At 38.4% G+C, this 26,549-nt stretch overlaps 1 protein-coding gene across 1 annotated transcript; it reads right to left on the reverse strand.

The window, feature by feature from the left end:
• Positions 1 to 6,177: 6,177 nt before the first annotated feature.
• On the reverse strand, positions 6,178 to 23,239 carry LOC113524038 (NLR family CARD domain-containing protein 3-like). The gene is made up of 11 exons (XM_053237010.1): positions 23,190 to 23,239; positions 22,909 to 23,089; positions 22,332 to 22,448; positions 20,827 to 20,943; positions 19,318 to 19,434; positions 17,403 to 17,457; positions 17,035 to 17,239; positions 14,981 to 16,751; positions 8,066 to 8,239; positions 7,673 to 7,849; positions 6,178 to 7,514 (listed from the first exon to the last, which is right to left on the reverse strand). The coding sequence occupies exons 2-11, from the start codon at positions 22,959 to 22,961 to the stop codon at positions 7,430 to 7,432; spliced, it is 2,871 nt and encodes a 956-aa protein (XP_053092985.1). The 5' UTR covers positions 22,962 to 23,089; positions 23,190 to 23,239; the 3' UTR covers positions 6,178 to 7,429.
• Positions 23,240 to 26,549: the final 3,310 nt, after the last annotated feature.

Raw genomic sequence — 26,549 nt, forward strand, 5'->3', positions numbered from 1 at the left:
ATCAGCACGGCTAATTCAACAACTTGTTTGTTAGATCCAATCCCAACTAGATTGCTGAAAAAAGTGATACATACAGCTGGAGAGCCTCTTCTCAACATTATTAATTCCTTGTTATATTTAGGTCACGTCCCAAAACCTCTCAGCTTAGCAGTTATTAAGCCTCTTCTTAAGAAACCTAAACTAGACCCTAATGAATTATCAAATTACAGACCAATTTCAATCCTTCCGTTTATATCTAAAATATTAGAAAAGGTTGTGTCTGCTCAATTATGCTCCTTCTTACAGGAAAACAATATCCTCGAAGAATTTTAGTCAGGTTTCAGGCCCCATTGTAGCACAGAAACTGCACTAGTAAAAATCACAAATGACTTGTTTTTAGCTTCGGACCAAGGCTGCATCTTAATATTAGTCTTACTTGATCTTAGTGCTGCATTCGACACTATAGATCATAACATTCTCGTAGATCGCTTACAAAATCACACAGGTATTCAGGGACAGGCATTAAAATGGTTTAGATCCTACCTGTCTGATCGATACCATTCTGTAGATTTAAATGGAGAACTATCCAGTGTAATGCCAGTGAAATATGGGGTTCCACAAGGATCAGTTTTAGGACCTCTGCTGTTCTCAGTTTACATGCTTCCCTTGGGTAACATCATTAGAAGACATGGGATTAGTTTCCATTGTTATGCTGACGATTCCCAGTTATACATCTCATCAAAACCAGATGAAACAAATAAATTGTCTAGATTAACCGAGTGTGTTAAAGATATAAAATCTGGATGACTGATAATTTTCTATTACTAAATCCTGATAAGAGAGAAATATTACCTATTGGTCCAAAAACCAGTACACAAAAGCTCTTACAATTCAACTTGCATTTAGAAGGATGTTCTATTACTACTAGCTCAATAGTGAAAGACCTGGGCGTAATATTAGACAGCAGCTTGTCTTTTGAAAATCATATTTCTAATAAAACAGCCTTCTTCCACCTTAGAAACATTGCCAAGCTTAGGAACATTTTATCTGTATCTGATGCAGAAAAGCTAGTTGCATTCATGACCTCCAGACTGGACTATTGTAATGCACTGGTTGTCCTGCATCTTCAGTAAACAAGCTACAGTTAGTCCAGAATGCAGCTGCCAGAGTTCTTACTAGGTCAAGAAAAGATGATCACATAACCCTAATATTATCATCCCTGCACTGGCTACCTGTTAAGTTTAGAATTGATTATAAACTAGCACTACTTACGTACAAGGCTCTAAATGGATTAGCTCCCACGTATCTAGCCAGTTTTCTAACACGTCACAATCCACCACGCTCCTTAATATCTCAATACTCTGGACTTCTGGTAGTTCCCAGAATATCAAAGTCTACAAAAGGGGGTAGAGCATTTTCGTATTTAGCTCCTAAACTTTGGAATAGCCTTCCTGACAGTGTTTGGGGCTCAAACACAGTCTCCCAGTTCAAACGTAGATTAAAGACATATATCTTTAGCCAGGCATACACTTAACACATAACACACACCATAACCTTGTACTTCAGTACATCTGATTAATTGCAAATTATGACTTAGGGCTTACTAATATTATGAACAGCAGCTATGCTAATTCCTTTCCACCTGTTTCCCTTCTTCTACACATCCCGAGGCAAATAGAGATTGTGCCAGCTCCAGTAGACAGAGGCCAACCCTATGAGGATCCTGAGGCATCCAGAGATGGACCTGCTCCAGCCGGTTTCTCCCTCGTGAGGATTTGGGTGTTCAAAGCAACGCTGCCAACCCTATGTGGACTTTGAGGAAGACAACAACCTCCACATTAATATATACATAAATGCAGAAAGGACATTGTTCATATCACACTCTCCCAGTGTCACCCAAATGAGGATGGGTTCCATTTTGAGTCTGGTTCCTCTCAAGGTTTCTTCATCATATCATCTAAGGGAGTTTTTCCTTGCCACAGTTGCCTCAGTCGCCTCAGGCTTGCTCACTAGGGATAGTTTTGTCTAACATCTAGGACTGTTTGCATGTTTTTGTTTCTATTTGCATGCTTTTTGTTTCTTATGTTCTGTAAAGCTGCTTTGAGACAATGTTCATTGTTAAAAGCGCTATACAAATAAAATTGAATTGAATTGAATTAGAGGGTCATCTGGATTATCAAAATGAATATTGAAGTCTCCAACAATTAATGCTTTGTCTAAAGAAACAACCAGGTTAGAGATGAAATCCGCAAATTCATATAGGAATTCCGAATACTGCCCTGGGGTCTGTAAATAATAATTAGTGGAATCACCTGGGTAGACTTATTTTTAGTGGCTACGTATGTTATGTTAGTATAAAGAACTTCAAATGCGTTGAATTTATGACTAGTTTTTTGTGTGACGCCTAGATTATCATTATAAATGACTGCGATGCCTCCTCCTCTGCCAGTTAGACGGGGCTGATGTATGTAACTAACCCGGGAGGACTAGCTTTACTTAATGCTACAAACTCGTTTGTTTTAATCCACGTTTAGGTTAAACACAGTACATCAAACTCCTGATCAGTAATGGTTTCATTAACGATAAGCGCTTTAGACACAAAAGATCTAATATTCAACAGTCCTAGCTTCAGTTCAACGGTACTGGCTATGCATTCGGTTTGATTTAATTTTATGTTAATTAGGTTACTAAAACAAACTGTCTGAGTACCTCATGCACTGTCTGACCACCTCATGCACTGGTCAGAAGTCTCCTGCCTCTGCTCTACACACACTTTGCACCCAAGGAGGCTGCTGCAGCATGTAGCAAACATAGACTCTACCATGAGACCTGAATAAAACAAATGACAGACACAATGCCAGCAAAGTACACAAAATCAAGATAAACATGTTTTTATAACAAGAACACATACTTGACATGGCCACAGTTAAGTAAGTACATATATACAACCATATGAAAAGATTCTCGGATGTATAGCCACCTGAGAAACTCATATTTAAAGCTACTTACAGTGGAAATGAAAAGTCTACACACCACTGTTAAAATGGCAGGTTTTTGTGGTGTAACAAAATGAAACCAAGATAAATCATATCAGAACTTTTTTCCACCATCAATGTGAAATTACATTTCTGGTGTGATGTGTGTGTGTGTGTGTGTGAGCTGGATTGGTGCAGGTGGTGATAAAAGACTTTTCCTACAGGAGGAGATTGAGTTGGTATCTAGCTTCTCTGCCACTGATAAGCCTCGACCCTGTAGGCTGCCTGTGTGTCCTGTTCATGTGCTCAGGCCTGTGGGAACACGCCAGTGTGACCATGTAGTTATGCTCAGTACATTTTAATAAAGTTTTTTTTTTTGTTTTTTTTTTTTGATACTGCAGTGTTAAATAAAGATATCATTTGTATGTGTATCCATGTCTTTGTGTCCGTTTACTGAAAGATGAACTTGTGTGCCCCTTTCTGGGTGATGGGGTTCATTTCCCTGTATAAGAGGGTGGTGTAGTCACACTGCACGACTAACAGCATTGTCTACATGCCTGAAAAGAAAAGAAAAAGAAAAGACTCCAAAACGCTCCTACATGCCACTTCACCTAAAAGAGTCGTTTGGAAGAATCGACTCCTCCTTCATGAACGGCACATCTCCAGAGTCTACACTGGGATTGGCATTTATAACCTTAACACGCTGGCTTTGCTTCTTTAGTGGTTTCTATTTTTATTAAAATGTATTTCATCCTAATTTTCTGCTCTTCAACTTGTGAAAAACACGTAAAGTACAAAGTATTGAACTATTGATTGATTTGTTCTTTCGTATTCAAATTTTTCTTTCAAATCTCCATATAGGTGTTTAGAAACTGGACTATTTGTCTCGCTCTTCCTCTCTTCTTGCTCCATGTCTTTATGGCACTTATCCAGACTGCGTTTCTCTGTACAGCGGCCCGTTTTTACAGAATGCAACCTTAATCCCTAGCTCTATTGCATTCAGTCCTCCTTTTTCTTTTCATCTGAATAAAACTTTCCTCATTGGGACTTCTCTGTTGCTTCCCCAGATAAAATGTACACACATTTTGTTCAACGGATTTGACTTTTATCGTCTGATGGAAAAACAGTGGCTAAGAATAGTCATTTGGATAAAACGAAGGGCTTTATTATTTGAATTCTGCTTTTCTAGTTGAAAGCTTTCCATAAGCAGATCTCTTTATTTCTTTGTTAGACGCAGTTCTTGCTCCTTGTAGTCTTTGGTGGGTTTGAATTTTCTGCAAAAGAGGACTGATTGCAAGGACATAAAGGGCAAAGCTTAAAGGACAACCTTGTTTAACACCCCTACGGATCTCAAATTCATCACTCAGCTGACCATTAACATTTATCTGGACATTTGATTTGGCCTAGAATAACTTTATAATCACGATGAAGCCTAGAAAAAATAATGAAATGCCTCATCACACACCAGAAGTCTTCTCCTAAAATGAAGTCCAAAGCTTTCTTCTGATCCAGAGCAACAGTAAAGACTTCTCTGTCAGAAACATTTGACTCAGATCTCTTCCACATCTTAGGTTGTCCCACCTTCCTTTTCTAGCGCAAGTTTGCTCTATTTCTAGCATTTTATCCACCTTTTCATTCAGAAGATTTGCAATGACTTTAGCAAGGATTTTATAGTCAATATTCATTCAACTTATTTGCCTCCGGGTGTCCAGATCATCTTTATTCATCACCTTTGTTTATAGATGAGAGAGATAATCCAGTGCTAAAAAGACTTGAATGGAGCTGATTGTATGCCTTCATTCTGTAAAGAGACTAGCAGATCTGCTATTTCATTGATACACACTTTATACAAGTCGACAGGTAGACCATCGGGCCCTGGGCTTTTCCCATCATTCATCTGTGACACTGCACTTATTATTTCCTTCAATTCATTCTATCTAAATGGGTTAGCTATAGTAGTTTAATATTAGAATTTAGTGTGGGACAAGTCTGTAAAAAACTCACCATTTACTACTCCTCTATGCTGGTTTATGATGATGAATCTTGGCACCTTTTCAAGATTAAATATCTTTTATCTTTCTCCTAAATGATCTTTAATACCTTTAACATACTTCATTTCTTTACGGCTTTTTAATAGTTTTATGACTTTTTGAATATTTGCTATGTGCTCTGTGTCTAGTCCTACCTGTAATTGGATACTTAATACAATTTCATCATTTCTTTATTTTCATTTATCTTTGATTTCACTTTGTGGAACTTGTCTTCCTCACCTGAGCTGCTTTTCTGTTTGGTTTGAAGCTCAGTATACTGTGAAACAAGACTGTTCTAAGACTGCTCATTTTTTAAGCTTCAATGAGATAGAATTTCTCAGCTGTTTCCCCCCTCTCCTGTCTCTATAATAAAGAAATGTGAATAACTGACCTAAAAAAAACTGCACTGGAAAGAAAATAACAAAAAAAATAGAATAAAGTATAAATATAATAAAATCTATCCAAAAAAGAAAAAGCAGTCGAGTCTCTTTATATGTAAACATTTACAGTTCCAAAATTAAATTTCTTTTCCAAAATCCAATTCCAATCTTCTCTGTTTGTTACAGAATCCGATATCCGATATTTTTTCTCCGATATCTGATCCATCATTTTGTTTTTGCTGGTATCGGCCCGGTACTGATACTGGGTATGGGATCAGTGCTGTCTCTACTTCAAACCCTGATTTCACTCTCTGTAATGAAATATTAGTATTGAGTTGTACATGCAGTCATACACTCGTCTTCTAAATGTATTTCTAATCTGTGGTGTGCTCAGAGTGTGTGGAGTTTACACACCTGTCAGTTTTAACACACAGAAGAAATCTCTCTCACCTGAATCTGCGAGTGTGAATGATGAAGCTCTCAAAGTAGAAATGAACAAACCTTCAGCAGTCCTAATGAAAAAATCTGTACCGTCTCTGTGACATCACCATCATCACCATGACTACTGCAATATTCTACACTTCTAATTATTTCTAATTATTTCAACTTATTTGTACTAAATTTAAGAATTTGTGTAAAATCTCTTCAGTAAATATTAAACTTTACATGATAACTATCATAACTTACCTCATAACTACAGAAACATAGTAAATAACTAAACTTATCCATGTTAATAGGCAGAAATGAGGCTTGATGTCTCACAGTAAACACTATGAAGTCTCATGAGGATAAATAAATCAAAAACACCTTTATTTTTTGCTTATTTGCTTATATATCCTATACTTGGTGTTGTAAATTGCCAATATACTGCATGAATGTGTACAGGTGTTCCTAATAAAGTGTACAGTGAGTGTATACAACATGTACACTAAACTGTATTAAAAGACAGGAATGCATACAGTGCATGTACTTAAACGTTTTCAGGTTTTCTGCAGTTTTTTTTTTTAAATCTAAATATCTTAAACAGTCAAACTTAGATGCAGTGATACATGTTACTTTCTAGTTCAGCTCTTTCACTTGTTTTATCACATGAGCTTACTTACACTCATATACATGTTTACTGTAATTAGCTGGTGTGAGATTACAGAATAATGAATCCTGGCATGTTGTGAACTGAACACCAGAGAAGAACATTATTAATCTCTTAACATCATCATAATAATTATTAGCAGGAAGGAAGGCAGAGTTTTATTTCACGCTTCTGTTCTTCATGAGACTCTCTGTGATGAAAAAATCAGTACAATCTGATATCACCAGAGAAGCTGCTTCTACACTCTTCAGCTGCTTTTACATTCTTCAGCTTCAGGTGTTCATTGTAGTCATGTGTACAGGAAGTGATGTCATGCTCAGTGATGTGAGCTTACATTTTGAATTCAAGACAAATCTTCATGTAGAATCAGATCATGTGTGTGTTTCTGTACTGAAATGAGGTACCAGTGCAGGAACCATTCTGTACTTTTCACCAGAAAATATCTAGTTATTGTTCATCAAAAACTGTTCAAGTCTGGGACAAGAACCCTGCTGGTCTGGACCCAAGGAACTGGTCAGATAGAAGTGAGGTCATTTTATCACTATAACAACAAATCAAGCAAACACCTGTTACCATGGTTACCATTAAACACAGATTAGCAAACAAAGAACAGAGGTTTGAAAATCATTTTAGAAGAAAAAAAATTAAATCAATATCACAACTGTGAATCAATCATCTGTGGAGAAACGAATGTTAGATAAAAATAAGGAGCTAAAAATAAGCTATAAACAGCTACAACACATGGATGTGTATTTGTGTAATCAGTGTGATGATGTGATGATATCTGTGTGTTGTGTGTAGACGCTGAAGGATTTGACTTTGGATTGTAAAATATGTTATTAAAGCCTGAAGTAACTTGTAGCTGAGTGGATAAAAGGATGTGATCAGTCCCGGTTATTGTTATGGAACTTCTAGATCTGAATGTGAATGATTCAGCTCCCAAACTGCTGGAAATGTGGGACGGGTTCTAACGCTTCACCAAAACTGCTTTATCCTGGAAAAGAGGTTTGAGGTGAGACTCCTGTCATAACCAGTCCTGGTGAGTTTATGATTCTTAATGCTGAAAGACAGAGAAGAGCATCAGTGTAAACAAACATCATCATCATCAGCACACACACACACACACAATAAAACTGACAATATTATACAGTACACAGTGACTATTATTCAATATCATACAATACAGTACAGTAAAGAGACAGTAAGTCAGTAACTCACTGTAGTGTCTCCAGTTTACAGTGTGGATCCTTCAGTAGATCAGAGAGCAGCTTCACTCCTGATTCTCCTGGATTATTACCCTTCAGATCCAGTTCTCTCAGGTGTGATGAGGAGTTTGACCTCAGAGCTGAAGCCAGAGCAGCACAACCTTCATCTGTAATACTGCAGCCCCACATCCTGCAAGAAAGAAAACCTTCTCACACTTAACACACTCAGTTTTAGCATTGAAAACATGAACTACACAAAATCTTTATATACAGTACATTTACTCTCCATCTCACACACACAGCAATGAAAATATATCAGATCACTACAATTACAATTACCACAGATGAAAACTGGATGCTGCTTCATTTATTGAAAAAATTGCTCTGTGTGTGTGTGTGTGTATACCTCAGTATCTCCAGTGTACAGTGTGGATTCTCCAGTCCAGCAGAGAGCAGCTTCACTCCTGAATCCTGCAGTTTATTGTAACTCAGGTTCAGTTCTCTCAGACTGGAGGAGTTTGAGCTGAGAACTGAGGACAGAACTCTACAGCTTTCCTCTGTCAGATTACACCCACACAGCCTGGAAGAGAAATAATGAAATATCAGAGCACTGATCTCAAACACACAAACACAGCCATAATACAGCTAAAGTTTAACATGGAACAGAAATGTCAGTGTGTTTCTCTCACACACAGAAATCAGAGGACAGGACACCACATCAGCACATTTACAGGAGCAGGGACGTCTTTCTGCACTCCACTATCTCTCAGCTACAATTTATTATAAGACCATTAGGTCATGTACATACACACACATGTGAGAGCGAGCAGCCTACAAACAATACACTCTGATCTGTGTTCAAGTTTCTACAACCAACACTGCAGCTATAAAGCAACTTATTACAGAAAATAAAGAATTATAGAACTGTACACTACCAGTTAATAACATGCCAATACTAGTCGTACTTTACAGTGAGTTATATGCTGAATTTCACAGAGATGGTAAAAGAGTTGGTGTGTGGTGTTCTCTGTGCTCGTACTGTTATAAATCTGTCACCTCGAGACCTCTGATTTTACACACACATTGGATCAGGTGTTTGGTGTGGACCCGAGTACAGGTGGCGTCACATACATCCAAACAGATCCAAACTAAAGAGAAAGTTTTATCTGTCCAAACCAAACAAATTAGGTGTGAAATCAGCCTTATTCTCTCTACCATGTGTCCCTCAGTGCAAACAGTGCTGTGTGAAATGGTCATACATATCATAGAATGAGAAAATAGAATAATGAATAATGACTATTGATAGATATTTTCCTGTATCCTCTGTATCAGCAATGTAGTAAAAGCCAGTTCTTGGCAGCTGATTTATGTCACTAAGGTCAGCACTAGGAGCTACTAGCAGTGTGCTAGTAAACAAAGGCTCCTGAGTGGAGCAACAGAAAATTGTTCATCCTATTTTCCAGAGATCTTGAGTTTAAATCCTGATGATGCCACAGACATCAGTGGCCAGGAGTCTAAGTGAGCAAGTGAGTCCCTGCTCTCAGGGAGGGAGGGGTGGCATACTCTCTCTCCCCTATCAATCACAGTGATACTAACTGATCATGGGTGTCTGTGAGCTCATGCATATGGAAGTGGGCAGATACCGCTTTCCTCCAAGTGTGTTATGTTGCATGAGCAGTTTGAAAAGATGTGTTTAGCGTCATTCAGGGCCTGAATTCCATTTTTTAAACTGGGGATGAATTCCCCCCTTACATGGGTCTCATGGGGGATTTAAAGATTATGGGGGGGAGAATAAATTTTGACACATCGGGCTAAATTAATAATCTTCATTTATTTATGTCTACAGATTTTAATGTAGGGTGGTTTTCAAAACAGTTTAATAATAAAATCTGTCATGCTCTCCTCCAAAGTGACATTAAGAAATGTATTAAAACTATATATTAATGCCTTTCAGAATCAGTGAATTTCATATATTCCAGTTTCAGTTCAATTTCTTTTTTTTTTTTTTTTTTTTTTTAACCTTTATACAAAATACACCATGCTCTCCTTCAAACTGACAGTAAGAACTCTGTTTAAACTTTATATTAAGGTCTCTCAATTTCACTGTATTTCGTAGGTTTCAGTTCAGTTCAATTCTTTGCTTTTTCAAAACTTCATACAAAATATGCCATGCTCTCCTTCAAATTAACATTAAGAACTCTGTTTAAACTATATATTAATGTCTCTCAGTTTCAGTGTCTTTCATGTGTTTCAGTTCAATTTCAGTCACTTTTTTTCCATTGCTTGTGCCTTTTTTTCCTGTGGCTTATTCTAAGTCTTTCCTCTGTCTCCTCCTCTTCATCTCTTTCCATTTGATGATGGCTCTGTTGAAGTCAAACTGCTCATGAGAAGGTCCAAGCTCTGAAATGACCATAAGATTTGTGAGACTTGTATTGTTCAATGAATTTCTAAATTTAGTTTTGATCCTGTTTTCTGTGCTGAATCCATGTTCACACGACACGCTTGCAACTGGTATGACCATGGCTGTCTGAATGAGTTTCTCCATTTCAGTGAAAACATGACTATGTTGACTTAGCACAGTCTCTGCAAACTGCTGAAAGGACAATGAAGTATATGAATCACAGGAGACCATGACTTGCTTCAGCATTGTGAACTCCTGATGAGCTTCCTGCACTTACACATTCGATGAAAAGTGTTTCAGCAGGTTGTCCAATTTCTCTACACCATAGAGACTGAAATTCTCTGAAGACTCTTTAGCAGCAATGGCCTTCTTTGCCTCCAAAATGGTGAACCATGAAAGAAGATTGATCCAACATACTTGCTCTTCATGCTATCAAAAGCTGGCTTTTGAGTATGGCATTCAAAAAGTTTGTTTCATTTAAATTTGTTTCCCTCAAGACAGCTGAAGAATTCTTGTGCTGCAGGACCAGGATGGGCTATTAATTGTCTCAGTGCTTCTTTGGTACCCTGGGCAGCAATGATTTGGACTTCTCCACAGGTTGGACTGTGGAGAAGTCCAAATCTTCCCTTTGAAAATGCTTAGAAAGAAGAACTATATGTGTAAGCACATCCTTCATCACGTGACACAAGGCCACAAAGTTGAACTGCCGAACAGCAATCAACAACCCTTTGGCTTTCTCTGAGTCCTTACTGTTCGAGGCAGCCATGTGTTCCAGGACATCTCTTAGGGCTTTCAGGGGTCTACACACCACTGATACTGCACTGTGAACTGATAGCCATCTCACTGTGTGAGGCTGGGTAAACTTGAGTTGTTGCTCATCTAGTTGTCTTTGCAGTTCATGAAATTTGTTGCTTCTGACAGCAGAGTTGCTGAAAAACACAAAAATTGTTCTTAAATCTTGCTGAAACTTTTTCACCTGTTCAACTGATTTGGCTGCATCACTTGCACAGAGAGATGGTGAGCTGTACAGTGCACTCCTACCAATTCAGAACTGTATTCCTCTCTGAGTTTTTGAACAACTCCTTTACAACATCCTGTCATAACAGCAGCACCATCTGTACAGACTGCTACAAGTTTTCTTCCATCTAAATTCTTCTCTATTAGCAGTTGTTTCACATCCTCAACAATGGTGTCTGCTTTTCCATCCATAATTTCAGAGTTTCTGAACAACTTTGTTTGAATTTTGTTGTTTTCGATGTACCTTAAATATGTAATCAGTCGTTTGCTGTTGCTTATGTCAGTGGACTCATCCAGAATTAAAGAAAACACTGGACTTTTTAGGACAGGCTTGTCAATGTCATCAACAAATGTACTTGCAATACCCTGGTGCATTTCTGACAATGCTTTGTCATTAAGATAGCTTCCATAGCTTGAGTCTGTCTTCAGATGTTTGAAAGAAGGACACTCCATCTCCTTCATAAATTTCACAAGATTATGAAATTTTGAATTGGCCAGTTCATTTTCTGCAAGAAAGTAAGCAGTTTTAAATAATCTCTTCAACTCCTCTTCTCCCTGCAGCTGCGCAGTTTGGATAGCATTAGCCATAGCATTTTTGGATGTTTCTCCTTCTTTCTTTCTTTTTAAAGCTGCTGTATGGCCAGTTCCATTGGCATGTTTAATTAATGTAGATGTTTTGTAGCATTGGTTGGTAAATTGTTGGTAAATTTTCTTTGGATCGTGATCTGCATCATCCGAACCTGTCTTTCGCTTCAGCCATCGGTCCTTATTTAACCGAACCGTTTAATTCATTGTGTGTGTGTGTGTGCGTGTGTGTGTGTGTGTGTGTGTCTGTGCTGTAGCTACAGATGCGCGGGAAATATGATGCGCACAACAGTAGAAAAGAAGGAGAAACGCGCAGTCACATGTTCAAATAATCAACAACATCGTGCGCTTAAACTGAATTAATTTGGAATTTTTTGAATAAATTTAATGTCACTTATTTATTACTTTGAGTTGCTTTCATTTTTATGCCTTCTGAATGAAGAAGGAATGTCTCAGCTTTCTAAGATATAGCCTAATTATTTTTTTCTAATATTTAAGCGTTGTGAAATAATCTAGTCAGAGTGTCAGATTTGTTTATTTTAAGAATAAAAGCTCTCTAAGATTAAAAATCATTTTAGTGAATTATGTTTATTTCGACATAAATTAAATAACAGTTGAGGAAAAATATATTGCATACCAAGCTGTTGGGTCTCCTCGCGGTTGAAACATGGGTCGTTACGTGAGAGATGATGAATATCAGTAAGCAGGAGACTATTTTTACATACTGTCTTATGTTCATTCATGTTAACTTTGGATAAAAGGTGCTTTTTAAGACAGAGATGATGATTTCCTCGCGCTTCGTTGCGGCTGTGTTGAGTCGGCAGGCGCGCTCTGCCCGCTCACACACTATAAAGAGCAAAACAGCATTTAATATTTGAATTCCGGGATTAAAATAACATAATTTGGAAGCCGATACTATCTTCTCAAGCAGCTCATTATGACTCAGAATATTAGAGCGTGTCACACGGCCTTGTGTGAATAAGATGAGTGCCACGCAGGCCACGGAGAGCTACAGCGCTCAGAGACGGCCACTGCAGCCCTGTTTGTGGAATTCAGTTCTAAGATGAAGACAGACTGTTTGAACCGGTGATTTCTTTTTTCGCGTCTGTTGATGTATTTCATAATTTGATGTGAGATGAAGCATTATAAAATTTCTCGCGTTATAAAAGTTAAACATGCGGGAATTATTGAAATTATGCGCAATCCCCGCAATCCCGCATTTCTTTTTTTTTTTTAGTACAAACTTTGTTATAGATGTTTATTTTCTGACTTCTACATTATTGATTCAGTACAAAACCATTTTAGATTCCAAACATTAGTTTTCCAGCACAAAATGAAATGTTACAGAAAAATGTTTGTATGTCAGTAAAGAAAGCAGCAGATTCCATAAGAGACACTTTTCAGATAAAAACAGAATGAAGGCTGCTGGGTTTCGCTGCAGAAATAAGAAGCGAGTCGACAGTCAAAGTCTCCAGAAGAACTGTGGCTGCTTCTGCAAGATGCTCAGTAACACTTCCAGCTCATTTCCTTATAAAACTGCACACACTGCACCTCAGATACTGTTTTATCATTTTTTTTTTAAAAAAAAGTGAAGGATCGTCACACCACATTGACTTTGTTTCATATATTACTGTTTACTGCTCTTTATAGTATTTTTAATGTAGAAACATTTAGGTTCATTAATTTTGAAGGCATCTTTGCTCTACAGCATTTCTTTACATGTGCCTGAGACTTTTGCACAGAACTGTATATATATATATATATACATATATATATATATATATATATATATATATATATACACTATATTACCAAAAGTATTCGGTCACCCATCCAAATGATCAGAATCAGGTGTCCTAATCACTTGGCCTGGCCACAGGTGTATAAAATCAAGCACTTAGGCATGCAGACTGTTTTTACAAACATTTGTGAAAGAATGGGCCGCTCTCAGGAGCTCAGTGAATTCCAGCGTGGAACTGTCATAGGATGCCACCTGTGCAACAAATCCAGTCGTGAAATTTCCTCGCTCCTAAATATTCCACAGTCAACTGTCAGCTTTATCATAACAAAATGGAAGAGTTTGGGAACAACAGCAACTCAGCCACGAAGTGGTAGGCCACGTAAACTGACGGAGAGGGGTCAGCGGATGCTGAAGCGCATAGTGCAAAGAGGTCGTCGACTTTCTTCACAGTCAATTGCTACAGAGCTCCAAACTTCATGTGACCTTCAGATTAGCCCAAGTACAGTACACAGAGAGCTTCATGGAATGGGTTTCCATGGCCGAGCAGCTGCATCCAAGCCACACATCACCAAGTGCAATGCAAAGCGTCGGATGCAGTGGTGTAAAGCACGCCGCCACTGGACTCTAAAGCAGTGGAGACGCGTTCTCTGGAGTGATGAATCACGCTTTTCCATCTGGCAATCTGATGGACGAGTCTGGGTTTGGAGGTTGCCAGGAGAACGGTACATTTCGGACTGCATTGTGCCGAGTGTGAAATTTGGTGGAGGAGGAATTATGGTGTGGGGTTGTTTTTCAGGAGTTGGGCTTGGCCCCTTAGTTCCAGTGAAAGGAACTTTGAATGCTTCAGGAAACCAAAACATTTTGGACAATTCCATGCTCCCAACCTTGTGGGAACAGTTTGGAGCGGGCCCCTTCCTCTTCCAACATGACTGCGCACCAGAGCACAAAGCAAGGACCATAAAGACATGTCTGGTGTGGATGAACTTGACTGGCCTGCACAGAGTCCTGACCTGAACCCGATAGAACACCTTTGGGATGAATTAGAGCGAAGACTGAGAGCCAGGCCTTCTCGACCAACATCAGTGTGTGACCTCACCAATGCGCTTTTGGAAGAATGGTCAAAAATTCCTATAAATACACTCCTCAACCTTGTGGACAGCCTTCCCAGAAGAGTTGAAGCTGTAATAGCTACAAAAGGTGGACCGACATCATATTGAACCCTATGGGTTAGGAATGGGATGGCACTTAAGTTCATATGTGAGTCAAGGCAGGTGACCGAATACTTTTGGTAATATAGTATATATATATATATATATATATATATATATATATATATATATATATATATATATGTATATGTATATAAATTTTCAAGATATGAAATTATCCATATCGTGATATAAGATTTTGTCCGTATGACCGAGTGCTCAGTACAGACATAAGGTTTTAGTTTAAAATGTGTTTGTTTAAAGATGGTTAGAGAAACTATTAACAAGCATTAATCCAAACAGTGCAGTTCAGTGTTACATTAAAATAACAAACCATGCAGTAATACATTTATAAATAAAAATACTCACACAGCTGTTCTGGAGGCTTTGACCACTGGCAGAAGCCGCAGAAGACACTCTTCTGATGGGTCATATTTCCTCAAATTAAACTCATCCAGCTGCTGTTCTGAGTTCAGTAACACAAACACCAGAGCTGACCACTGAGCAGGAGAGAGTCTGGTTCCACTGAGACACTTGTAACCTCCTCTGTTCAGGTAAGTTTGTACTTCCTGCACTAGAGAATGATCATTCAGTTCATTCAGACAGTGGAACAGATTGATGGATTTCTCTGGAGATGGATTCTCCCTGATCTTCTCCTTGATGTACTCGACTGTTTCCTGTTTGCTGTGAGAGCAGCTTCCTGTCTGTGGCATTAAGCCTCGTAAGAGAGTCTGATTGGACTCCAGTGAGAGACCCAGAAGGAAGCGGAGGAACAGGTCCAGGTGTCCATTCTCACTCTGTAAGGCCTTGTCCACAGCACTCCTGAGGAACTCAGACATGTTTGACTTTCTGAAAAGATCAGACGGATCAGTGATTTGATGTTCTGTTACATTTCTGCTGATGAATGAGAGAAATGCATATAAAGCAGCCAGAAACTCCTGAACACTCAGATGTACAAAGCTGAACACCTTCCCCAGGTGAAGCCCAATCTCCTCTCTGAAGATTTGGGTACACACTCCTGAGTACACTGACACTTCTCTGACATCAATGCCACACTCTCTCAGGTCGTCCTCATAGAAGATCAGGTTTCCTTTCTTCAGCTGTTGGAAAGCCAGTTTTCCCAGTGCCAGGATACTCTCTCTGGTCTGCTGAGGATCAGGGTCACATTTCTGATGGTACTTTTGGTCCTTGTGTTTGATCTGAAAGATCAGGAAGTGTGTGAACATTTGAGTCAGAGTCTTGGGGATCTTTCCACTCTCTGCTTCACCCAACATTCTCTCTAGAACAGTGGCTGAAATCCAGCAGAAGACTGGGATGTGGCACATGATGTAGAGGCTTCTGGAAGACTTCATGTGTCTGATGATTTTATTGGCCAAGCTCTGATCACTGATCCTCTTCCTGAAGTACTCCTCTTTCTGAGGATCATTGAACCCTCGTACCTCGGTTACCTGGTCTACACACTCAGGAGGGATCTGATTGGCTGCTCCTGGTCGAGAGGTTATCCAGAGGAGAGCAGAGGGAAGCAGATTCCCCTTGATGAGGTTTGTCAGCAGCACATCCACTGAGGCTGACTCTGTCACATCACACAATCTCTCATTGTTCTGGAAATTTAGAGGAAGTCGACACTCATCCAGACCATCAAAGATCAACACCACTTTGTAGCACTCACAGTCTATTAATTGTAGTTTTCTCATTTCTGGGAAAAAGTGATGAAGAAGATTCATCAGACTGAGATTTTGCTGCTTCATCAGATTCAGCTCTCTAAAGGGAAATGGAAACATGAAGAAGACGTCCTGATTTGCTTTTCCTTCAGCCCAGTCCAGAATGAACTTCTGCACAGAGACTGTTTTTCCAATTCCAGCAACTCCTTTAGTCAGCACAGTTCTGATGGACTTGTCTTTAAAGAGGTCATTACATTTGATGGGTGTCTCCTGTGTTGCTGGTCTCCTGGACGCTGTCTCAATCTGTCTCACCTCATGTTCATTATTGACATCTCCACTCCAACCCTCTGTGATGTAGAGCTCTGTGTAGATCTCATTCAGAAGAGCTGAGCTTCCATGCTGTGAGATTCCTTCATTAATTCTTTTAAACTTCTCTCTCAGGTTGGATTTCAACTTTGGCTGATACACAGAGGCGAGTTCTAATAAACAAAGTAATAACATGTTTTAGTGCAAAATCACTGAGCACGATATAAAATGTAAAATTCTTTCAAATGCTGCTGTTCATTCCTGATTCATGTACTAAATATTACTGAAGGAACAGGACCATTGTACAGAGTAACCACAAGCTGGACCATGAACAGAACAGAAAAGCACCAGATGTACATGATACTAAAATCAAACTTAAAAAGTGTTAATATCTAAAACAACTTCCTCTCTCTAAAGTGAACCTGATGGAATAAAGTCATGACTCTGAGCTCTTACTGTTGTGCAGTGTGTTAGCGAGATCTGTGTGGTTCATGTTCTTCAGGACGTGCAGTGTGATCTTCAGCGCTCCCTCTCGGACACTGTGCAGATCCTCCTCATCCTCCACCTCCCTCTCAGTGCATGCTGGGTAATCTGGACTCAGGAGCTTCCTAAACCTCTTCAGCTCATTCTTTATCAGAGTAATGACTTTGTGTTCCAGCTCCTGGTTAGAAACACACAGAAACAGATCTAAATATTATAATGTTACACAGTGAGAGATGCTTTTATTTTATGAAAAGAAAAAAACTGTCTATTACGACATTTACAACTGTCTGATTACCCGTAATGCTGCTGAAGATTGATTAAACAACACAAGTCACACACACCTTGAATATGGACTCCAACTGATTTCTGCTGCTGTTTGATTTCTTCATTTGTGGTCTGTGAACAAACAAAACACATCATGTAATGTGGACTATATGATGATTATAATGATCATATAATAACAGAATAGTGGAGAAATGCACAATAATCAGCAGTTGAGTAGTAAGAATAATAATGCACAGCATAAATGTAAGACACAGCAGAAGCTTCCTCCAACTGAATACCTCTTTTTTCATTTTTTTATTTTTTGATTTTGTTCCACTCGACGCCTCAATGCTGGACAACGCTGGAGCTCATCTGTGGTTCTCTTTTATAGCTAAAACACCTTCACGAGCTGTTAACAACAGTGACTAGCATGACTATTCTGGAAGAATTTTCTTAATCAAAGTATGATTTAAGTATGGTTATCATATAATCCATCAAGTATAATCAAGAGTTACTTATTTAGAATAAGCAGTACTTAGAAATCATAAGAGAGTTAGTGCATTTAGAGAGCGATTTTATGATTTTACAAGGATATTTCTGTGTATGTGAATCAAGAAACCTAAAGCAAACTGGTGTGACCTTGCAGGTAGACTGTGCTTTTGGGAAAAACAATAAGCACGCAGTTCTCATTCATAAATTGTATCTTCTTCAGTCCAGATGTGCTCCGTCATTTCTCATGGGAAGGTGTTTTTCTCTCTACCAGACTACTGAAGTGCATTGTTGAGGTTGTGATGAATGTTAACTTTTTTTAAAAAAATAAACTGAAGGATCTCTCACCACGGTTAAAACTAAAATAGAGGGTCAGTGAAATAACTGTGGCGAGAGGCAGGGGTGTGATTAAAAGAAAAAAAAGAGAAGACTTCACTTAAGATCATTGTTTTAGAAGTGTATAAAAGCTTGAGCCACGACTATGTAAATCAGATGATCATCTCTGCTTGGTTGGTTGATTCAATAAAGTCTGAAATTTGGTATCCAAATCCCTTTGACTTTGGAAAGTTAATTTTGTTATTCTGATCTGAAGAGCTTTGCCACGACACTATAGACTAGTTTATATACAGGATGGCTGAGTGAATTATTGTCTAATCATGTTACACAGGTACTCTGCTTGTTACGTCAGTGAGCTTCAGAGCTTCAAGTCTCCAGGTGGCTGATATTAGGATTTTAGCATTTAGCTTCTGCTGAAACAGCCGAAAGCAGCATGAATGCAAAGTTATAGCACTAAAAATAAGTGAAATTTATGAGGATGGTCAAGAGTGCTTTTAGTTCTCAGTGATTTTTCAGCTAAACATATTGCTATTAGCATTATTATCATAGTTATATACAGTAGTCATTTGACATTACAGTATCAAGGTGTTTAATCGAAAGCATTTATCTATTCCTTATCCATGGTAAAAACCTATCTACTGGATTTGTTATGTAAAGCAGGTCACTGAAACAGTTCAAAACTTACAGATTGTGTTTACAGACCCGTCCAGGAGCAGCATCACTAATTCCCTGTCCAGCTTCATTCCTTCATCAGTAATAAAATACTCCATCTTTGAAAAGCACTGCTAGTGTTTATCCTGGTGTTACTGCATTTCTTGTTAAGTCCCTGAGGCACAGTGTGATTTTTCCTAACACAAGAATTAACTGGCTGCTGATTTCAGGATTTCCTAACTGACATTATTCATTCATTTGTTCCTAAATGTGTTAAAGTAGTTATATTGTCATTAATTTTCCAGGTGTAAATGTTCTTCTGTAGCACCACAGACCCTCCAGCTCAGGGACTGCAGGCTGAACTGAACTCTTAAAGCACTTTTCCTCACTGCCAGTCCGAGCAGAGTTTAGTGTTTTACTGCTTCAACACCTGATAAAGCTCTTGAAGGGCTTCATAATGAGACCAGTGAGTTTGATCAGGTGGAACACTGCCGTAAAACACCTCACTATACTCACCTCACATCAGTAGAACTGTCTCTGTCTCTGAAGTATAATGGATCTCCCATTGACTGGTCACTCTTCATGGACACACAGCTGGGTTCTGGTGAGTCTGATCTCTTTCTCTTCATCCTTCTAGAATTACAACAGTAATATCAGCAATAATTAATACTCTGCTGTCTCAGCACTGTTAAACAATGCGTTCATCATTAAACACCAAGAATTCCATCTTTTTAATTCAGCTACAGTCTGCACACTTATTCAAACAGGAGACTCGCCTCATACCTCAGGAATTACTCTGATGTCAGGAGTCCCAGTCACAGCTAACTGACTCAGCTGGGTCTTAAAGCCTGTAGAGTTCACTGACTCAAAGCTATGCTGCTCTTATGCTACACATTACACAGTCCTTTTTACTCTTCTCTCAGTGAATAATTTCTCTAAACTATTCTTACATCAGTGATATATTCACTGCTATTAAACACCTTAAAGCAGAGTTTGGTTCCTCTGTTAACTAGTGAGTGTTTAGAGATACAGATCTGTTCCCATGAGACGGTGTGTATTTATTGCTGGTGAATGGAAAAGTAACTCTCCTCGTTTTTCTTTTTTTTCTATTTTGATTTTGTTCCATTCGAAGCCTCAATGCTGGACAATGCTGGAGCACATCTGTGGTTCTCTTTTATAGCTAAAACTCTTTCACTAGCTGTTAATATCAGTGACAGGCTGTTTCACTAGCTGTTGCTCACACAGCCAAAACCAGCATGAATGCCACATTATAGCACTAGAAATGAGCAAAATTCCTCTCATAGTGATTCGTGAGCATAGTCAAGGGTGCTTTTATTGCACCATCATTTATTTATAACAAGTTCTCTGTGATTTTTCAGCTAAACCTATTGCTATTAGCATTATTATCATAGTTATATAGTCATTTTACATTACAGTATCAAGGTGTTTAATCCAAAGCATTTACTTATTCCTTATCCATGGTAAAAACCTATCTACTGGATTTGTTATGCAAAGCAGGCCACTGAAACAGTTCAAAGCTTACAGATTGTGTTTACAGACCCGTCCAGGAGCAGCATCACTAATTCCCTGTCCAGCTTCATTCCTTCATCAGTAATAATATATTCCATCTTTGAAAAGCACTGCTAGTGTTTATCCTGGTATTACTGCATTTCTTGTTAAATCCCTGAGGCACAGTGTAATTTTTCCTAACACAAGAATTATCTGGCTGCTTATTTCAGGATTTCCTAACTGACATTATTCATTCATTTGTTCCTAAACGTGTTAAAGTAGTTATATTGTCATTAATTTCCCAGGTGTAAATGTTCTTCTGTAGCACCACAGACCCTCCAGCTCAGGGGCTGCAGACTGAACTGAACTCTTAAAGCACTTTTCCTCACTGCCAGTCCGAGCAGAGTTTAGTGTTTTACTGCTTCAACACCTGATAAAGCTCTTGAAGGGCTTCATAATGAGACCAGTGAGTTTGATCAGGTGGAACACTGCCGTAAAACACCTCACTATACTGACCTCACATCAGTAGAACTGTCTCTGTCTCTGAAGTTATATGGACGTGTAAATGACCGGTCACTCTTCATGGACACACAGCTGGGTTCTGGTGAGTCTGATCTCTTTCTCTCCATCCTTCTAGAATTACAACAGAAATATCAGCAATAATTAATACTCTGCTGTCTCAGCACTGTTAAACAATGTGCTCATCATTAAACACCAAGAATTCCATCTTTTTAATTCAGCTACAGTCTGCACACTTATTCAAACAGGAGACTCGCCTCATACCTCAGGAATTACTCTGATGTCAGGAGTCCCAATCACAGCTAACTGACTCAGCTGGGTCTTAAAGCCTGTAGAGTTCACTGACTCAAAGCTATGCTGCTCTTATGCTACACATTACACAGTCCTTTTTACTCTTCTCTCAGTGAATGATTTCTCTAAACTGTTCTTACATCAGATCAGTGACATATTCACTACTATTAAACACCTTAAAGCAGAGTTTAGTTCCTCTGTTAACTAGTGAGTGTTTAGAGATACAGATCTGTTGCCATGAGACGGTGTGTATTTACTGCTGGTGAATGGAAGAGTAACTCTCCTCGTTTTTCTTTTTTGATTTTGTTCCATTCGAAGCCTCAATGCTGGACAATGCTGGAGCACATCTGTGGTTCTCTTTTATAGTTAAAACACTTTCACTAGCTGTTAATATCAATGACAGGCTGTTTCACTAGCTGTTGCTCACACAGCCAAAACCAGCATGAATGCCACATTATAGCACTAGAAATGAGCAAAATTCCTCTCATAGTGATTCGTGAGCATAGTCAAGGGTGCTTTTATTGCACCATCATTTATTTATAACAAGTTCTCTGTGATTTTTCAGCTAAACCTATTGCTATTAGCATTATTATCATAGTTATATAGTCATTTTACATTACAGTATCAAGGTGTTTAATCCAAAGCATTTACTTATTCCTTATCCATTATAAAAATCTATCTACTGGATTTGTTATGTAAAGCAGGTCACTGAAACAGTTCAAAGCTTACAGATTGTGTTTACAGACCCGTCCAGGAGCAGCATCACTAATTCCCTGTCCAGCTTCATTCCTTCATCAGTAATAAAATATTCCATCTTTGAAAAGCACTGCTAGTGTTTATCCTGGTATTACTGCATTTCTTGTTAAATCCCTGAGGCACAGTGTAATTTTTCCTAACACAAGAATTATCTGGCTGCTTATTTCAGGATTTCCTAACTGACATTATTCATTCATTTGTTCCTAAACGTGTTAAAGTAGTTATATTGTCATTAATTTCCCAGGTGTAAATGTTCTTCTGTAGCACCACAGACCCTCCAGCTCAGGGACTGCAGGCTGAACTGAACTCTTAAAGCACTTTTCCTCACTGCCAGTCCGAGCAGAGTTTAGTGTTTTACTGCTTCAACACCTGATAAAGCTCTTGAAGGGCTTCATAATGAGACCAGTGAGTTTGATCAGGTGGAACACTGCCGTAAAACACCTCACTATACTGACCTCACATCAGTAGAACTGTCTCTGTCTCTGAAGTTATATGGACGTGTAAATGACCGGTCACTCTTCATGGACACACAGCTGGGTTCTGGTGAGTCTGATCTCTTTCTCTCCATCCTTCTAGAATTACAACAGAAATATCAGCAATAATTAATACTCTGCTGTCTCAGCACTGTTAAACAATGCGTTCATCATTAAACACCAAGAATTCCATCTTTTTAATTCAGCTACAGTCTGCACACTTATTCAGACAGGAGACTCGCCTCATACCTCAGGAATTACTCTGATGTCAGGAGTCCCAATCACAGCTAACTGACTCAGCTGGGTCTTAAAGCCTGTAGAGTTCACTGACTCAAAGCTATGCTGCTCTTATGCTACACATTACACAGTCCTTTTTACTCTTCTCTCAGGGAATGATTTCTCTAAACTGTTCTTACATCAGATCAGTGATATATTCACTGCTATTAAACACCTTAAAGCAAAGTTTAGTTCCTCTGTTAACTAGTGAGTGTTTAGAGATACAGATCTGTTCCCATGAGACGGTGTGTATTTATTGCTGGTGAATGGAAGAGTAACTCACCTCTCGTCTTTCTTTAAGTCCTGTTTTCCAGACACACTCATGTTGGAGGTCATGTCTCCTTCTCCAGATTACAGCAGGACACACGTTTACTTCACTCCAACATCGGTGTGTTAAATCAAACCCTGTATCAGCACAGAGTTCTCTTACAGGAAATAGTCACGGTATCAAGCCCTAAAACAACCTGTGTACATTAAACCTTCAGTACAAACCCACAAAACTCTTCTGCATCTAGTGTCACTTCAGTGTGTTTATATATTATAGCTTTACATTTAGATACTCACTGTGTTTTTACTCCTGAAATGGTTTATTTTCCCCTCGACACAAAATGGAGCTGCTGAGTTTCACTTTCACTGACACTGTCTAACTGGTTTAACTGGTTTATCTGGTTTATTCTGCAGAGGGGGAAGGGCAGTGACGCAGACAGGTAATAAACACTCACCTGCACACACACACACACACACACACACACTCTCTCAGGGACATTCTAAAGCGCTTATCATGGTCTAATGTACTAAAACACCGACCAGGGAAAAGCATTTTTCTCTCACATTTCTCTTGTCATAAACACTATCTACTGCTCAGACAGCAGCACCATCATCCAAGTGGAAGGTCAATATTTTTACTTTAAGCGTTTTCTCTCTCCCACAGAAACCCGTTATAAAGAAACACTTAACGTGGCTTAATGCATTAATACAGTGATATTGAAGGATTAAATTCAGTATACAGCTTATTGATGATGCATATTATATACAGGGAAATGTGTCTCACACTGAGATGGTCATAAACACAGGGGGAAACACTACTGTTTTTACATTAAGCTTTCTCTCACAACCGGAGGTGACAACCTGAACACAGATTTGATTTCTTTCATCATCATGATGTCTGAGAAATGTGAAACTGGAATTCCTATACACATATTTCATAGATTATTTTAGAGAAAAAAAAAATCTTTAAAAAATAAGGCTAAACAGCGATGAATGCTATCTTCAACCAGATCTCAGGGAAGTTGTCTATATAATGTGATCAAGAACTAAGACTGACAAGTAAAACTGATGTAGACAATGTGAAAAAAAAGTGGACCAAAGGAAATGTGATAATCTCTATCAGAGAAGATGGTGCTGATGGAGTGGGTATTTTCTCTAAAGATCAAGTAGAAATGATTATGTCCAGGGAAATGATTCCAGGAAGATTACTGAGAGCTGATTGTCAGTGTGGACACTCCACCTGATAGAGCTGGAAAGATGAGGAGTTTTGACAAGTTGTATGAAGTTTTAAATGTCGGCTTCAGTATCATTTTGTGGGGTGATTTCAATACAGCTATACATGAGAAAGATACATTTCCAAACTGATTTCTAGAGAAGGGAAACTTCTACAGAATGTATGTGATCCATGTGAACTTAACGACACCTTTAGAGAAACATTTCCTCATGACTTTGGCTTTACACGGATTGACACTAAAACAAGAAGTAGAACAGATCAAATACATGTCTCTAATATGATAAAAGTATTATACTATAAACCAGAGTATTGAGATGAATCAGATCATTTAGCCGTTTCAGTGAGAATAAACTTAAACATAAACGAGCAGAGAGCTTACTGCAAACTCAATACAACATGTCTTACACACAAACAAGCTGTTCATGAATTAACCAAAGAAGTCAAACAAATTAAACACTTAAAGGTTTTAATGAGATCAAGCACTGAAATGTGGGATATTTTCAAAAAACAAATATAAAAGTATTTATAAGAAAATACGAACATGAACATAGGGGTTATTTTAAACATAAACATCTTACACTAACTGACAGTGAGCAGTGAATTACAAACATAAACACGAAAGATATTTCTGAAAACATTTGTGACGTGATGTGGTTAATAAGTGTAGGCAGGTTAGCAGTACAGTGTGGAGTTAAATGGAGCTGTTTTAGAGATTACAGATTTACAGAGATAAAGGCAATATATCCATTATTCCATTAAATAATTATCATAAAGGGGAAAAAGGGAGTAGAGGAGGCGGGAGCATTCACTAACATGTCTCTAATATTTCTCTAATATTTCTTCCCCCTCTCTTGGCTAACTACTACAAGTGTAAACTTATAAACACCTCCATAAAATACTTCATAACAGAATAGTGATTGTGGGAAATTGCAGTTCCTGGGTTTGGCCACACGAGGGCAGTCAAGCTCCATCCAGCACAACACGCAGCGCCGCCTCAAACAGCCGGTAGGCCTTGTGTCCTTCCCACAGACACAGAGCTCATCAGCCTTATTACTGTGCACTGGATTATTCTGCCATAACAACTCCAACACACGCCTCTTCTCTACTCTTTACTATTATTATTATTATTAGTAGTAGTAGTAGTAGTAGTAGTAGTGGTAGTATTTTAAATTTTATTTTCTATCCCTTTTTTAAGAACATATCTTCATGCCTCTCAGCACTTGACATGGAAATGTTAAAAAAAGGTTTATATTTACTTTTTATATCCGGATATCTGTAACAACTGGTTTGTGACAAAAAGTCCATTGTTAAAAACACTATATAATTAAATAAACGAGTGAATGAATGAATAAATAAATAAAATTAAAATGCCGGTCCTGCGTTTTTAAATCAAACTTTATTGAATAATTCACAATTTATTACAATAAATCTTCAACATTCGCAATTGTTACAATAACTCTTGAACATTTACACAGTTTAAATATTTCACAATTTGTTGCAGTAATTCTTCAACATTACAAACTTTTAAATATACAAAAATAACTATTTACAACATAGTCCAATCATATGATTATATCTACATAGTTATTTCCCTTAAATATTTACAGAGATCATATTTTTAATAAAGACCATGGAGATTTATTTTTAGATCTTCGCTCCATTGTCCTTTGTCTTTTTAGTTCATTTAAGATTAGTTTAAAAAGCGTCTCAGCTGGGAGATGGCATTGCTTAGTGTCTTTAAAATCTCTTCTTTTTGCAGGATTGTCCCACATCTATCTTCCTTTAATTGCACAAGTCTGCTCTCTTTCCATTCTTTAGTTTAATGCGTGATTCATGCGGTTGATGAGGATTTTAGCGAGTATTTTAGAATCGATATTCATGAGACTTATCTGCCTCCAGTTCTCCAGCTCATATGGCTCACCTTTCTTAAATCTTAGTGTCATAACACACTGCTACAGAGATTCATTTCAAATCCCTCCCTTTATGGCTTGGTTGTAGAAGTCAGTTAGGAGATGTGCAATGTGTTTAACTGCAGCTTTGGAAAACTCAGCTGGAAGCCCATCAGCTCCCGGACTTTTCCCCTCCTTTAACTGCACTATTGCTTCTAGCGTTTCTTTTCCATCTATTGGCTCTCCTCAATGCTGCATGCCACTAGTTTTTAAAGTTGGCCATGGAGATAGAAAATCTGAAATTCTCTTTGGCATTGCATTTCTTCTCCATGTGGCATCTTGGCATTTCTGTAGAGTTCTTTCTCTTTTCTCTTCCTCATCCTCGATTATATTTCCATCATTCTCTCTGACGGCCTTTATGCTCCTCTTTTCCCTGCGGTTTCTCAGTCTTTAATACCATTCTGTGGCTTTCCGGTGGAGGTCGTGTCCAGGCCAGCTTGCAACTGAACGTTTCAGAAGAAATCCTCCTTTAGC

Source organism: Pangasianodon hypophthalmus, chromosome 9 (genome assembly GCF_027358585.1).
Source record: "Pangasianodon hypophthalmus isolate fPanHyp1 chromosome 9, fPanHyp1.pri, whole genome shotgun sequence".
Classification (NCBI taxonomy): domain Eukaryota; kingdom Metazoa; phylum Chordata; class Actinopteri; order Siluriformes; family Pangasiidae; genus Pangasianodon; species Pangasianodon hypophthalmus.

Bases quoted from the DNA above. Each gene is read 5' to 3' on its own strand.
- LOC113524038 (XM_053237010.1), bottom strand. From the start codon at position 22,961: ATGACCTCCAACATGAGTGTGTCTGGAAAACAGGACTTAAAGAAAGAC. The intron at 20,944-22,331 runs GTCAGTATAGTG...TTGTAATTCTAG, and splicing joins GACAGTTCTACTGATGTGAG to AAGGATGGAGAGAAAGAGAT. The intron at 16,752-17,034 runs GTAAGAGCTCAG...TTTGTTTATTAG, and splicing joins CGCTAACACACTGCACAACA to AACTCGCCTCTGTGTATCAG.